This window comes from Octodon degus, unplaced genomic scaffold (assembly GCF_000260255.1).
Source record: "Octodon degus isolate 3935 unplaced genomic scaffold, OctDeg1.0 scaffold00305, whole genome shotgun sequence".
Lineage (NCBI taxonomy): Eukaryota > Metazoa > Chordata > Mammalia > Rodentia > Octodontidae > Octodon > Octodon degus.
The window spans coordinates 463,011-480,348 of NW_004524881.1; the positions used below are offsets into that span (position 1 = coordinate 463,011).

Consider the following 17,338-nt stretch of genomic DNA (forward strand, 5'->3'; position numbering starts at 1 on the left):
AAAAAAATAAAAAAGTGATGATCACTTTTTTCTCAAGGCCTCAGTTTATGGACAATAATTCTATTTATCATAGGTTAGCATGGGTCTTTGCTTTCATGATTATGGGAAGTAAAGTGACAATACAAGTTTATAGTGTAAAAAAAGCTTAAAGCTTCAACTGGAAAGAGAAATGGTATGGGACTTCATATTAAGAAAAGGACAAAGATAAAGCCAGCCCCTGAACAAAGTAAGAAGAATGGAAGCATCCAGCTAGAGTCTTAGGTAGGGTACTCTGATGCAGACTTCAGATTGGCCCTTTCTCAAAAGAATGAATACCAGTCTCATGAGGTGCTGTTATCCTGCATCCCATTAGCCTAATCCTGGTCCTGTAACTCCAAAGGAATCCTCATGGTGTGAGGGGCAATTAAGTCCCCATGAGATGACTATCTCTGCTTAGCGCAGTGCCAGCCATGTGAGACTTTACTGGAATCCATCATGACACTAGGATTCTGGACATGGCTGAGTGTCTCTGTAAGCCTCTTATTTCTTGCATCCTCACAAGGATAGTAAGACAGGTTGGATAAATTCGGGGTAATAAACTTTGTTTTGCCAATTTTTTAGACAGACATTCCCTAAATAATGAAACTCCCCATATACACACCAGAAAAGGATTTGTCCCCAGTTTTATAAAATGAAGGTCAAGCTTTGAGAGCAAAGCTACCTCTAGGCCAAAGTGAAAAGGTGCTCTGAAGTCCCTGACTAGCTCATATGAAAACACAAATCGTGCTTTTGTTGTAGGCAGCCGAGTTAGATAAAAATATTATAGACAGTCAGACAGGGCCAGGCCCTCGAAGGAGACAGCACAAAAGACAAGAAATTTGCAACTCTGGGAGGGACAGATGCTCCCGCCATGGGCCAGACCTAAAGATCAAAGATCAAAGAAATGCCGACCTCCCTAAAGATTGGCATCTGAGATTGATCCTCACCCTGAGGGAGCCAGAAGAATCATTAATCCGACTACTACTGGGTGGCTACCAGATAAAAGTCCTGTTCTACATTCAAGCTCACTTACTATGTGACTCGCTATCCCATTTGGTGCTGGGCCTAATCAATTTTACCTGAGCAATGGTGCTTGTAATACCATTGGTTGACCATAGTTTTGTCCCACCTCTTGTCCACCTATGTGAGTTCCCATTCTCTTTACCTCTGCCCCACATGGTTTTACACTATAAAAGTCCCCGGAAGAGACAGCTTCCTGGGGAACAACCGGCTCAGGCTCTCCTCCTGTTCTTCTCTTGGACAGGAACTTTCTTTCTCTCAATAAATATATTCTGCTCATAACCTCCATTTGTTCCTAAAATTCATTCTTCGGTTTTAGAGAACACGAATTCATGCAGGTCAGGTCAGAAGACTGTTTTTTCCCTATGTCATTTGGAGGTTCTCTATATCTTTTGGAGGTTACCTACCCGAGACCAGTTTTTCTCCCTGTATTACTTTTAATAAGCAACTAGTTAAGGATCCAAGTGCCTCCATGGACCTCAGTCCCTACAGTGATCTGTCATACTGATCGAAGACACTGAATGCTGTTGTGGGTTATGTTTCTCATCTGTAAAGTGAGAAGATTTAAACAAATGACCTCCAAGCAAAGATTCTGTTTCTAATATTAATTGTAAGTTTTTTTGAGTCTGGAATCAGAGCTACGTAACTTAAATTTGTCCTTTTGCTTAGGGAACATCAATATAGGGGGGAAAATCCTGATAGCAAATTTTCTCTTCCTATATTAAGATGGTTCAATTTTCTTTCTTTCTTTCTTTTTTTTTTTGTATTTGAGGGAAGGGTCTACAGGGTGTTCAGGGTCTCATTACTAAATCAGACTCTTATAGTGATCCACTTGCTTACAGCCTCCTCCGCCACCACACCCAGTCTCAATTGCCATCTCAGCAAAAGTCCTGGGGGAGGGGCCGGCAGGCAGGCCTAGGGATCGAACCCCTGGTCCTTGCACCTACATTCAGGCACTTTAAGCTGGTGAGCTATTTGGTCAGCCTTTTTGAAGGTTCAATTTTTAAATGGGCCAATGAAGTGAGTTTCTATCACATACCCCAGCAAACTCTATATCTAATTGAAATCTCTGTGTGTGCCCCCAGATTTTCTACCCAAACACTTCATTCTGCATTGTTTTTCTACAATAATTATTTATTAGTTCATTATTTTACAAGGGCCTTGCTTAAAAGCAGTTTTTCCTTCAGCTGTCTCTAATTTAAGATTTTTTATTTATAACCTCAACAGAAAACCAAGAAATAACTCTTCCATGTAAGATAGTCATACGTCACTAAGAGGAAAGGGCTATCTTTATTGACACTTTCAGTCATTCAACAAGTATTTAACAACATATACTAGATAAGCCAAAGCATTCCTAATTTATGGAGCACAACAGTCTAGTAGGGCAAGCACATATTACTCAAATAGCCACAAGTTTATATAAGACATCTATTATGTGTTACTGTATGCTATGTATTATGGTAAATGTGATAGATAATATGGTGAGATAAGAAAGCATCCCTAAATCATGGTGTTACTAGTATAGTTGATGGCACCCAGATAACCAAATAATCACAGATGGCCAGGAGCTGTGGAGGATATCTTTAATAGAGCTCGGTGATCAGAGTATTCTGGGTTCCATCCCAGTACCTCCAAAAATGAACAAACACCCAACTTGCCAAAGAATATTATGTAACCCTATAATTCACAGATTTCTAGGTCTACAAGTAATTTCACCAACCAATAGCATATTAAAAAAAAATCTGTTCATCCAAGCATTGGTAGACATTAATTTAGTCTTATATACAGTTGATGTATAGTTTTTACTTTTTACATATTGAGATAAAAACAAGTCATCATTCTGAGTAGCTCCTTCCTATGCCTTGCTAGAGGAAGTAGAAATGACTAAGACTCATATCTTAAGAGGATGGATATGCATCCAATTTAAACAAAGCTAAGAGGGAACCACAGGGCAGCAGAAGGAAAGAGAAGCATAAGTCACATTCCCTTTGCTGTCTATTCTTCATGACAAGGATGCCCACAAGAAGTACACATCCCTTCTTCATCTAGGTTAGTATCTCTATTGAGTCCTGTTTCAGTGATGTAGATGCCACCTACAGAAAGACAAAGAGATCACACTGATACTCATATGAAATCTATCACTAACTACAAGCCATTACCCAGTATCTGGAGAATTCAAACTCATCAACTGTCTGAGAAGTAAGTTTTACCCAAGGGAGCTAAGTGATCATTTCTGTAAATACATGTTCTTATCAGAATACAATCCAGAAAGTACTGAATTGGATTCATTTCTCTAAAAGAAACAAAGGCTGGTGGGTACCCAGATAACCCAATAATCACAGATGGCCAGAAGCCGTGAAGGATGCCTTTAATAGAGCTCAGTGATCAGAGTATTCTGGGTTCCACCCCTAGGACCTCCAAAAATGAATAAACACCCAACTAGCCAAATATTATGTAACCCTATAATTCACAGAATTATAGAGCTTCCCCAAGCAAGAGGGAAAATGAGTCTTCCCCAAGCAAGAGGGAAAACTCTGGAATGCAAAGTATCAACCCAAACCACAACTATGCAGCCTGAATGGGGGATATTTCCAAGGTTAGGCACTGCTGGGGTAACTTTCATAGTATAAAATGTCTCAAGCATCTCATTACCAATGAGGGTCACATTCTTTAACAATGATTTAGACAACATCTGCTACTCTTCTTATCATCTATACTATGAAATGCCAAGGCTAGAGCCAAGAAAACCCTTAAGGAAATTATCTAACACAAACAGCAGCACAAAGAGAGCTAGAGAAAAGAGAAAAAATGGATAGGAGGAAAAACCTTATGCTGAGATGAGGAGAAAACAACTCCATACGGTCCAGCTAGAAGCTGGAACAGAGAAAAGGGAGTGTCGAGGGGCTACTTTCCAGATCACAAAGCCAGGCAGACAAGCTCTGAACACCAAATCCTTACAGGCATCCCAAAACACCACCAAATCACCAGAAAAGTATTTGATCAATACTAATTACCCAGTTTCAAGTGCTATTGTTAAGTAACTTTTTCCAAATGACAAAGAATTCATGGAGCACAATTCATGGAGCACAATAGTTTAGTGGGCAAGCACACATTACTCAAATAGTCACAAGTGTATAAGACATTTATTTATGTATTTATTTATTTATTTATTTAGCGGAACCAAGGATTGAACTCAGGCCCTTGTGCTTGCCAGGGAAGCGCTTATTCTACTGAGCCATCTCCCCGGCCCCTAAGACATGTATAATGTGTTACTGTGTGCTACATACCACAGTAACTGCAAAGGATAGGATAGGATAGGATAGGATAGTGAGATAAGAAAGCATTCCTAAATCATGGAGTTATAGTATAGTTGATGGCACCTCGATAATCGAATAATCACAGATGGCCAGGAGCTGTGGGGGATGCCTGTATTAGAGCTCAGTTCCAAAGAAGAAACAAATTTTGCTTTTCTAAATCCTTGCAAAAACAGTTCAGTGTAAGGACTTTCTTTTGGGATAGTAGGATTATAGGAGTTTTACTTTCCACTTAAATTTCTATAAATTTGAATCATTACAGAAAAAAAAGTCCCTTCTACTTCTGTAACAGAGGACAAAATGTATTTTAAAGCAGGAAATGTTAATAACAATAATAAATATTACACATCTATTTTAAAGCCAAACATGGTGGTACATGCCTATAATCCCAGCACTTGGGAGGCTGAAGCAGGAATATTGCCATGAGTTCCAGGCCTTCCTGGGCTACACAGTAAATCCAGGCCAGCTTGAAGTACATAGTGAGATCCTGTCTCAAAAAACAAACAACCCTACAAAACATCTATTTTAAGGAGGTAAGTATTCCATTTTTATTGTAGCTAACAGGAGGGAGATAGGATAAGAAACCAGTAATTTTTTAAAACAAAATCCAAGAAACTGCAAATACTGAAGGTCAACAAAAATGCAGAATAATACAGTGGTACCTCAGTTCAGATTTAATTCTTTCCATGATTCTTGTTGCAAACTGAAGTGGATGAGTTCTAAGTCAAATTTCATAAGGTCAACACTGAACCTAAGCACTGAATTTGATCCAGCTGATAAGCAAAGGGTCTCTCTGCCATCATTTTAGCTGAGTGACCTACGGTAAATTTTTTAGCTTCAGTTTTGTCAACTTTAAAATAAGTATCACAGAATGACTATAAGAATTAAACAGTTAAGTGACCACATTGCCTCAGAGACCTGGCTGGTCTGTCTGTGAGTAGAATTTCCAACATAATTCTCTGTCCTCAAATTGTTTTACACAATTTTCTTGGTGATCTCAACCTGACCTGTGACACTGGTGTTCAGTTCCCTAATCATAACCCACAGCCCACTCCCAGCACCTGGGGTCCCTGTTTATCCATGGCCCAGACTTCTCTAGACTAGCACATCCTCTGTGAAGCTTTTCCTGTCCACCACTATTCAAACCTGCCTTTGCTCCCATTTTCTGATGCCAATGGCTACATCTACTTATCAGAGGCCACTAGAGTAATACCTCTTAGCATGCACCTGATAAAAATCTATACACATATATATAGTTCTCCACCCTCTCACACACACAAAAAGAACAGTCAGTCCCCTGTTGAATCATCTCTCCTATACTCTAACTCTGATAGGGAAGACTTCCTAAAGTTGTCAGTTTTTAGGTTAGATTTTTCTGTAAGCCCGGATGTAAAAACCTCTAATATTTACTGCCCCCACACCACACACATTTTAGCCAAAGCTTTTTCTACTCTGTCATCTTCATAACATAATTGTAGCCCACTTTACCAAGTGGTTTCTATTTCTAGAAACTCAATAACTTAGGGATTCCCTTTCCCTAACTCTACTCCACTAGATGATTCTCATGGCTTCACATAGCCAACTTTTATGTACAGGGCCAGGTATACAAAGATAGACGCCGAACCCAGCACCCAGGGTATGGTCCACCCTTTTCCCACTACACATGTAGATGATTGAAATCAGTAGTGGGTGAGTCCTAAACAAAAAGGAAAAAAAAAGAAAAAAAAAACAAAAAACAAAAACAAAAAAACATGGCTGCCTGTGTCTCCATCTTCTTTCTACCTTCTCCACATCCTACTTTAAGAAACAGCTAAGTGACCACATTGTCTCAGAGACCTGGCTGGTCTGTCTGTGAGTAGAGTTTCAACTTGATTCCAACAGAAATTAGATTTTTCACACACTAATGAATTAAAGACTGTTGAAAAGCAGGCCCCAAAAAATGGGCATCTGAAGTGAACAGTCCAGTCTACCACTTAATAGTCTCAGGCAGATTGTTATTAAAACAGCCTATGTACAAATAACCACTAAGTGTGACAATACAAAAATCCTATAGAGTGGAAGCACTTTTTCCTTGCAAATAGAATGTGTTGGAGAAAATCTATGTAAACTCAAGAGGTTCAATCCAGCTAGATTTCAGAATTAACAATAACAGAAATGACATTTTAAGTTTTCAAAGAATACAGTCTATGTTGCAGTCCAAGTGACTAATGTCCAGAAGAGCCTTACAAAGCTAAAAGTGCTGACCAGCAGAAAGCATATGTTCAGGAATGACAAAGGCCACATGTACATTCCACGGATGCTTATGAATTTTACAGTACTGAGAGGAAGACAGAGTGGGCGGGAAGCAATGTGACAAATAGGCAAGAAGTATTTATAGCGGCACAATTAGATTAGAGACAGATGCTACAGCTGTTCCCAACCCCCACCCCACCACAGACAGAATTAGAAATATCTCCGCTGAAGCAAGCTAATGAGCAAAACCTGGAGGTCCCAAATCATTTCAAAAGTAGGATCCCAAATAACCCAACTCCATGAAGATAAATCAGCTCTCTCTAGAGCAGAAACTCTCCCCCAAAACTGTCTCAGCTCTTCATCTAGGTATTTTTGTCTTCTGCCCTGCCTTACCTTTTTACAAAATAGAAATGACTATAATGTCAAGGAATAATATAAAGAAGCCCAAATCAGTTGGAAGTTTCCATTTTTCCAGTACCATTGTTCTCATCATATTCACACATCCATTTCTCAGTACTTCCTCTTTGAGAAGCACTGTAACTTTAGTTCATATATTTTTATTCGCTAATTGTATTAATCAGAAAATAAGGACATTTGGATGGGGTGCTTCTTTCTCTGTGCCACAAAGCTAACAACAGATTTAAATTAGTCACTTTCTTTGTGAAAGATACTGTTTACTTCTCTCCTTTGTGAAAAGGCAGATTTACAGCTACTATAATGATAACATAACGGTAGTCTCTAAAAGAGAAGAAAAAAAGCCAAGTCAACCCTAAAGCAGTCCTGAACAAAAAGCACCAGAGCTGTGTCCCAACCACAACCTGACACTTCTGCCTCTCAAGGTACATTCCAAGTAAGTCAAGCTCAACTGGAATACCTCTAAGTACAGTCATTATTACCAAAGCCACAGTAAATATGCTCTTAGGAAAAAAATTATGATTAACCTCATTCACCAAACATCACTGACCATTATAGTCCAAATACTCAGGACTTTTTACAAGAGTATCAATTTGTCTACCTCAGCCATGGACAAAACACTATTAGGATAGAATAGAAGTTGTTCACATAAATTTGGAATACTGGTTTCCTTTTGCTGTGGAACACATTATCACAAGCTTAGTGGCCTGAAAAACACTCACTGTTAGATCTTTTCACAGGTCACAATCTGGGTGTGGCAGGCCTGGGTCTTATGCCCAGGCCAAATCCAGGCTGAGATCAAGGCTGAAGAGGCTGCATTCACCCAGAGGCTTGGTGGAAAGTCCACATGGGCATTCATTTGGGACCTGGTACATTTGCTTAAAGCTGTAGCGAAGACCCTCCAGCCCACCTGCATAACCACTTCCATCTTCAAAGCCAACAACAGAAAATCACCATGTCCCTCTCACATTTGGAATCTCCTTCCTCAGGAGGAGTTCTAGTCCTTGAAAGAGACCTGGGTGGGTACTAGCTGCTTAGGATAGCCTTCATCTCTAAAAGGGATCTACACACTATAACTGAGCTTGCTTACAGAGGTGGCCACAATTTGCTGATCATAATCTCTAGGGATAGGCACAGCATGTGCCCCAGGCAGTTGGCACTGGGGGAATCTCCAGTGTCTGCCTTCCAGGATGTGCATGATCACAACCTTCTAACTTCTCTTGGGGAACTCTGAGATAGGATATAAAAATCAGTATTAGCATAATACAACTAAGTTTCCAGCAGATTAGTAAAAAGCACATTAAACCTGATTCTCTCAGGTTACTGAAGCATTTTTACTCACTTTTTTATATGAATTTGATAATGGTAGATAACTATTAACTGTAGTTTCTAATTCCTTTGAGGAAGTCTTCCAATAAAAGAATAAACTCTGCAAACTGAATAAGTAACAGGAATTCTAGGAAGCCAGTTGTGGTGGTGCTGGTCTGTAATCTTGCCACTCTGGGAGGATGAAGCAAGATCAGAAGCAAGACTCTTCCTCAAAACAAAACAATTAATGAAAGGGGTAGGGATTCAGCTCTGTATTAAGACCCTAGGTCCAATCCTCAGCAGCAAAAAATAAATGAAAAAAAAAAAACCTAGTAAATGCAAAGAATCTTAACAAACTTAAGCCTTACAGAGAAAAGTCATTGAGATTTAAAAGAAAAACAGACCAAAAAATGACCTCAGGGGTGGGAGAGACAGCTCAGGGGCAGTATAAGGTCCAAAGTTCAATCCCTAGTGCCAAAAGAAAAAGAAAAAACAAAAAACAAAAAACAGAAAAGAAAATGACTTCAAAATGTTTGATGATGAAACAGTACAAAGGTTATAGTGTTAGATAGTTGAAGGTTAACATGGGGAAGGAACAAAAATGGAAAGGTTTCCTTAAAGTAGGTCAGAAATAATCAGGTTTGTCATGAGCTGAGAAAAGATTTGGGTGAATGCAGAAAAGGTACAAGGATGGAAAGAGAAAGATAAATTGAATTTGTCCAAGAAGGTACCAGGAAAAAGCGGTCCAAAGAGCATGGAAACCAATGAACTGGAAAAACTGAAAAACAATGAAGAGTACAGGATATCAGATCTTTATCTAGTTTATATTTCAGTTTACTGGAATACATTTTAAGCATATTATTATAAAGACACATAGATGCATAAACATTTATGCAGCCATATCTGTCACTATGTATTTATGTAACAAATAGGGGAGGAAACTTAGAAATAATCATTGGGCAGTCACCTTCTGAAATACTTTTTTGTTTCCTATCACCCAGTACACTTAAGAACATATCTTCCACCAGACCAGCAGAACAAGGGACTTTGAGTATATAGTTGCTTTCTGGCCAAGGTTTTAATTAAGATTACCAGACTGGGCAATGGTCCAAGTGGTAAGCTAGATGTAAAATTCCTTTGAGCATTTTTTTAAAATTGGATATTTCAGATAACCTAATATAACTGCATTACTTACAAGTACAATTCCTGCCATTCTAATCAAGATAAAATTTTCTCATTTCTTTCCTACTCTGTTCTCCTTAAGACGTAAGATTTGTTAACCTACAAACACTCCCATGAGCAAAAGAGACAACTCTCTACCTTGCCAAGGTTACCTACCTGTCGTTGAGAGCACATTCAGCTTCAGAAAAAGGTGGCTGAGGGGTTTGCACACATATATTGGTACCCTTAGGAAAGCAGACCCAGGAGGTTATATTACATTACAACTCTCTCAAAGTATTCTATTGATAGATGATTTTAACTGCTGGCTTTCTTGTTCTGATCAGCTAATGCAAAACAAACCTTTTTTTTCTAATACTGCCTGCTCACAAGAATGTTCCCACAGCCCCCCCACACACACACACATCCCTTCCACTATCTAATCTTAAAGAAGCATTTTCATTATCATTATTAACAGGTCTGAATAATCAAGTAGGGTCAAGCACAACACTGGGAATACTCTACTACGTAGAATATTCTGTTATAAAATCCCATCGGTTCTCAAAAATGGGTGCTCACATGCATGCACTGGCAGAAGTTCTGCTTTCACATGCATTACAACAGAGCACAAGAGGATTGGGACAACAGCACAGAAACTTCACAGAAATGAGGTCCGGCTCCACCTTGAGGCTCTAGATTAACAGTGAGTTATGGGTCACATGAATGGGAACATGTTTTTGACAGTCACTGATAGCACACTCACAAGGAAGCATTAACCTGAAATCAAACTGGAAAGATTATTACTTGGCAGGAGATCTTGGCCGTAATTTGTACATTCTGTAGGAAGGAGAAGCTGAGAAAGATAAATGAGACCCAAGATAAAAGAAAGACAAGAATTAGCAAAAGTCTTAGGTACTGATCCAGGTAGCTGCCATTAAATTCTTCCAAAGGTAAATGGATGGTTCATTAGAGTAAGTATTATTCAAGTAGTGAAAATGAAAGACAGGCATTGAGAAATAAGTGCTAATTACACTGGCAAAAATAAGAACCGCTTTCATTGTCTGAACTTGAAAAAAAGCCAACCCTCAAATCCCTCCTGACACAGAGAGGGTCAAACCCATGTGTGTTGCTATAATAATGGCTACACAGAGTTAAACCCCTTTCACCACAATTGCACCAAATGCACATACTTGGGTAGTGATTCCCAGGGTGGGTTTAGTTCAGGCTGGCAGCTACAGCCACCACTGTAAGAAATGAGACTCAGCAGTCAGGCCCTAGGAATGGTCTTCAGTCCAGCTTCCTACCCACTCTGCAGCCAGATACTAAGTCCTCAGCAAACAGTGTGGGGCCCACAGCTCACATGCACAAACACTGCCGTATCACTGTAAACCAGGAGAATATGGACACAGATACTGGAGAAGCTTTATTAGGGCACTCACACATGTTCAGCAATGATTTGTGTCTAGTTGTGCCCCAAAAGTCTCATGCAGTCACTGGAGTGGGCTTCTAGAGTTTGTGATTAATTCATGATCCAATGTTGGAATTATGGTTGTGAGTGCTACACCAGCTCTGGGGTGGACAGTGTACATACAATCTAGGAAGGGAGAAAGGCTTGCTAGCTGCCACAGTTACTGCTCCTCCCTTTGCTCTTTGCTATTTTCTGCCATCATGAACGGCTGCCCTCTGCCATGTGCCAGTTCGCCTTGGAGCCAGCGAAGTATGGACTGAAACCTCCACTAACTGTAAGCTAAACAAAACTTTCCTTCCTTAATTTTGAGTGTTGGGTATTTTGTCCCAGCAATGAGAGAAAACTGAGACACACAGCAAAAACAAACAAGATTTCCTCATTCCACCATGCCTGCTCTGCCTGTGTGTTCTCCAATTCCTTCCCTCCTCCTACCACTACATCAGGGCCAAACCAATATGCAAAGCATCTTCCTTGCCCTTCAGAAGATTTTCCCACTTAATAGTCATATCCCTGGTAAGTACATATTATTGCCTCATTTTACAGATGAGGAAACCAGAAATCAATTAAATGGCAGAACAGTGTTCAAACCAGTTTTTCCAGACTCCATCTAAAACTGGACAGCTAAATATTTTTGAAGCACATCCACCTTCACACAGACGATACCTCAACTCTCACCCGACCATTAAAGCCTACACAGCCTTAACACCATGGGTCAAAGGGCACCTTCCTCATTGAGCCTGCCCCTTCTGTAGCACTCTTATTTCACAAACTCTCAAGTGGCTCTTGAGCAGTCGGCATACGTGGCAGCTGGCAGTGCTTTCATTGGTCAGGTCCCCAAAAGAATGGGAGGACAGGAACACTGGCTTACTCATCTTGTTCTGAGCATTACTTTTTTCACTGTTCCATGTGGCCAGAGTGGTACGTCTGAGAAGAATGAAGGACAGGCCAAGTTGTCACAAAGCCTATGACCTACCTTCTCTAACTCAAGACAAATGTCACTGTACAGAGCATGGGAAGCATGAATTCCTAGAAGCATTCTGTTGGGATGAAATGCCCAGCATATCAATGGGGCCGCAAGGTTTGAGGAGCTTCTTGGAAATGAGAACACTGAGATGTTCCCTTCCAACCCTCCCTCAACACCAGTCAGCTGAGGGAAGGGGAGACATGGGAACAAAGAGGCCAAACACCACAGGGATACTTGCCTTCAGGAGATGATCACTCTACTAAAGTTAAATGCATAAAGCTCCCATTTTATACACATACAGCAGGCATCATCCAGACATTTTTTAAAATGTATTTATTTATTTGGTACAAGGTCTCACTATGCAGCTTAGACTCACAGTGGTACTTTCTCAGCTTCCCTAGTACTGGGATTACAGGTGTGCACCACCATACCTGGTTTTGGGGCCAGCACAGTGTGCCCAGGGTGCCAGGGCAAGTATAGAATATAGTACCAGGGTTCAAACTCTGGTCCATGCACTTGCCAGGCAGGCGCTTAGACCACTGAGCTATCTCTTCAGCTCTACCCATGCATTTTGCATGGCTCTCACTTCTCACAATCACTTCTGAGGTGGGTGCCATTATTACTCCCATTTTACAGTTAGGGCAAATAAAGCTCAAAGAGGTAACACTTCTCAGGGTCACACAGCAAGTAAGGGGCAGGGCCAGAGTTCAAAGCCACACTGTTTCTGAAGTCCTTGCCACCACACTAGAAAGGTCCAAGCACCTAGGAAAGCTGTTTCTGGTCACAGTTCTACATATCACAACAATGAGTGGTTGAGATGGATACCATGGGACTCCCCACTCAAGTGCATTGAGTTATCTTCTGAGATCCAAAATAGATATGAACTCTCTTTGTCACAGCATGCAGGCCCTATGCACCACATGGGAGCCTTATAAGGACAATAAAAGAGAAGCTATGGGGTGGGGACAGCAGGAAGCAAGAGGAAGAAGAATTTCAGAAAAGGTCACTGTATCAACTGTAGGCCTGAATTTTGCATCCTTCTCACATTAAAAAAAAAACAAAATGAAACTAACCTCAAGATTATAAAGACTGAAAAGCCCACTTACGTGTTTTTTTAAAAATTACTGTCTCCTTTCTTACTGTCCTCTAGCAAAGCTTAAGAACCAATGGCAGAGGGGCTGGAGAGATGGCTCAGTGGTCTAAAGCACCTACTTGGAACAAGCTTGGCAAAGCACAGGGACCGCGGTTCAATCCTCCAGCACCACATGCCAGCCAGCCGCGCCCCCTGGTGGGCTGAGCTGGCCACATACACACACACACACACACACACACACACACACACACACACACACTAAATGTTAAAATAAAAAAAAAAAAAGAACCAATGGCAGAGAAAAAAAAAAAATCAACCAAAGCTTTCACAGAAGAAGCAACAACAACAACAAAAAAGACAAACAGGATACAGTAAGCTGTCCTGGCTGAGTAAAACCACATGCCTCACACACATACACTCCTATCACTTCTTTTGTCACTTCTTAGAGACCACTGAGGAGCATACAAGCATACAGTTATCTAGCCAACAAACCTCTCAGTAGTAAGGTTTAAAGATGAAGAAATATTGTTTGCCTGCCTACTATGTGCAAAAACTGGAGAGTCTTTTGGGTGTGTAGTGTTTTTGTTTATTTGTTGTACCAGTGAGCTACATGCCAGCCATCCCTTTTTATATTTTTTTATTTTGAGACAGGGACTAAAACTTAAATTGCCCATGCAGGATTCAAACTTAATTTTCTCTTACCTCAGCTTCCCTAATTGCTGGGATTACAGGTGTGAGTTACCATGCCCAGCTATGATGAGTTCTTTTATCAACAAGATGCACCTTTTCAAATAAAAGGACATCTTTAGATTTATTCCCTCATCCTGTCTAGAAAGAAAAACTAAACATGCTCACTACTCAGGCCTTTAAAATTAAAGAGAAAAAGGAATTGTTACAGAACATCATTACCTGCTTCTGAGCTTATACTTAAAAATATGTCTTTAAAAACTAGTAACATTTTTCTTTTTGATTTTTTGGGACCAGGTCTTGCAATGTTTTTCATGCTGGCCTTCAGCTCACTATGTAGCCCAGGCTGGTCTCAAATTCAGGGTAATCCTCCTGCCTCAGCCTCCTGAGTGCTGGGACTGCAGGTGTATGCTTCCATGCCATGCATAGCTAATAATATTTTTAACCTCAAGAAACTAACAGTTATGAAGCCTATCTTGCAGTTTCGCCAATGTTGTCTCACTTAATAAATACAATCTAGTATTTACTCTGTCTCCCATCTCTTGGGGCATTTTAATTATATTCATGTGTCCTTAAATGCATGTCCTTGAAGCTTGAAATTCCTTGCATCTGCTGGCAGCTCCAAAACTGAGAGGCTCTTTTTACCATAAATCAGCCAACAAGCAGGGTCCTGAACACACCCTGGTGATAGAAGGGGGAGTCTGGATTTTCTACACCAAGTACTGGAAAGCCACTGAAAAATCTGTCTCCAAGCTACCTTTCTAGAATGCCTTCATTATGCTGTCCTGGGGGATTTGGTTCCACTTTTAGGTTCATGAGCCCTAAGCAGGTCACTTAATCTCTTGGGCCTTGGCTTCCTTCTGTACAAAATAAAAAAGCTGAGTAAAATGGTAAGGCCCCTCTTCTGCTATCACTCCATAAAACCCAACATAAAAGCCTCACTGCACCTGATATAGAGGTTGGTCAAGTGTCAGTCTCAACACAGCTACTGGCTTTTCTATAGTCCACATGAGCCACAAGCAGCACAGGTTTTGGGGTGATTTTGAGACAGAAGGGAGGGAAGTAGGGAGAGTCAACACCAGACCTCCAGGATGCTTTAATCTGATTTCAGCTGCTATGGGTAGAATTTATGAACACAAATGCCACATGAACAATCCAAAAATTGGTAAAGCCAGGTGTGATGGTACATGTTTATAACTCCAACAGGAAGAATACTACGAGTTTGAGGCCATCTTGGGATACATAGTAAGTTCAAGGGCAGCCTGGATGACATAAGAGGGACCCTGTCTCCAAAAAGCAATAACAGGGCAACCCACTAGGATCCCCTTCTGTCCCTCTCTCAGATAGCTTTCTCCCCACCCCCACCATAAATATATTCTGCTCTTAACCTCTGTTTTTTTGTTTTTGTTTTTTTTTAAAGCAGTAACAAAACAACAACAAAAAAGAAAACCGGTGAAAAAAAACAGACCCAAGGCCAGAAGTATTCTGGAGTTCAAGTGAAACCTATTTCTCCAGGGATAACAAACATGTTTTGCTTTGTTGAAGAAGTAAATGTGACACCTATACACCATAGTGTCAGAGATATGAATTGGAATATGTCCACAAAGTGTACTGAAACAGCACGATAGCCACCACTCCAGTCACAGTAGCTTACTGATTTAAATCTATAAAACTAGCTAACACTGCAGGTACTATTCACATGCCAGGCACCAACTGAAGTGTTATATAACATAAGTGTTTTTATACTATCACAAGCTTGTGACAAGCTATACTCACCTCATTTTACAAATGTGGGAAGTAAGATACAGAGATGCAAAGAAACTTGTCCAAAGTTTCAGACCACAACTGGGCATGGTGGCAGAGTAAGTCAAGCCCAAAGCCAAGAAATGATAGAAGGCAAGAAATAATAAAGATCTGAGCAGAAATTAATGCAATGAAGACTAAGAAAAAAACAAAGAATCAAAGAATTGAAGAGTTGGTTCTCTGAAAGGATAAATAAAATTGATAAACCCCTAACTAATCTTATCCCCCCCCAAAAAAAAAGAAAAAAGAAAAAACTCAAATCTAAGCAATATGGATGAAAAGGGTGAAATCACTACAGATTCTGTAGAAATTCAGAAGATCAATACTTACTTCACTGGCTACCATTAAGAAATCAACTAATAAGAAATTCTGGTGACGCTGTGAAGAAAAAGGAACCCTTCTCCACTACTGTTGGGAATGCAGACTGTTACTTTTTTTTTTTTTTTTTTTTTTTTTCCAGAACCGAGGATTGAACTCTGGCCCTTGGGCTTGCTAGGGGAGTGATTATTCTACTGAGTCATCTCCACATCCTGTAGACTATTACAACCACTATGGAAATCAGTGTGGAGATGCCTTTAAAACTAGGACTAAAAATACCAGTCATTCCAACTAGTTCCCTTCTGGGTATTTTCCCAAAAGAACTGAAAACATCATACCATAGTGATATATGTGCACTCATGTTTTTGGGTTTTTTTGTGGAACTGGAGATTGAACTCAGGCCCTTATGCTTGCCAGGGAAGTGATTACTCCACTGAGCTATCTCCCCAGCCCCTAATGTGCACCCATGTTTATAGCACAATTCGTTATAGCCAAATCTTGGAAACAACCAAAATGTCCATTAATTGAGGAGTGAACTAAGCAAGCGCAGGGACCAGGTTTCAATCCCCAGCACCACATGCCACATCAGCCCTGCCCTTGGGCCCACTGAGCAAGTCAATCTGTCCAGGCGTGGTGGCACACACCTATAATCCCAGCACTGGGGAGCTGAAAACAGGGGAATCATTATGAGTCCCAGATGCATAGTGAGACCCTGTACCAAATACACTTAAAAAATAAATAAATAAATAAAAGACTCCTGGAATTAATAAACAAATTCAATAGAACAGATGGATAGAAAGTCAACACCCAAAAACCAATAGCATTACTACACACAATAAACACACTGAGAGAGAAATTAGGGAAACTACACATTTTACAATAGCATACAAAAAATTGAAATACTTAGGAATCAATCTAACAAAAGAAGTAAAAGATCTGTACAGTGAAAATTACAATACTCTGAAAAAGAGATTATAGAGCATTTCAGAAAATGGAAGGATATTCCTTGCTCACGGATAGGAAGAACCAATACCAATGGCCATACTCCCATACTGTGATACAGATTCAAGGCAACCCCAATCAAAATACCACTAGTATACCTCATATATCTAGAGAAAACATTCCTAAAATTCACCTGGAACCAGAAGAGACCCAGAATATCAAAAGCAATTCTGGGCAACAAAGGTAAAGCAGGAGGCATCATAATCCCTGACTTGAAATTATATTACAAAGCTATTGTGATAAACTCAGCATGGTACTGGCAAAATAACCCAGACCTGAGGATCAATGGAACAAACCAGAAGATGCTACCACAACCACAAACACAGTTGGCCACTCTATCTTTGACAAAGGGGCCAAAGATGTTCACTAGAAGAAAGATAACCTCTTCAACAAATGGTGCTAGAAAAACTGCCTCCCCAGATTTTAAAGACTGATGTCTAAAGCCGGACACACATGTGTAAATATCGTATAGTCTCCCTAGTATAAGAACTCCAAAGAAGAAATACAAATAGAAAGATATAATACAAGGAAAAGGAAAG

The 17,338-nt window shown here is 40.2% G+C and overlaps 1 protein-coding gene across 7 annotated transcripts in view; it reads right to left on the reverse strand.

The window, feature by feature from the left end:
- The window catches only part of Sept11 (septin 11), a 101,002-nt gene that overhangs the window by 60,011 nt on the left and 23,653 nt on the right, over positions 1–17,338 (reverse strand). For 6 of the 7 annotated variants that reach the window (XM_023707663.1, XM_023707658.1, XM_023707662.1 and 3 more), the window contains exon 1: positions 11,733–11,819. The exons of the other annotated variant lie outside the window; for it this stretch is intronic. In XM_023707663.1, the coding sequence (XP_023563431.1) occupies positions 11,733–11,804 (72 nt within the window). In that variant the 5' untranslated portion in view covers positions 11,805–11,819. Of the gene's footprint in view, positions 1–11,732; positions 11,820–17,338 lie in introns of those variants that run through there. 7 annotated transcript variants of the gene reach the window in all.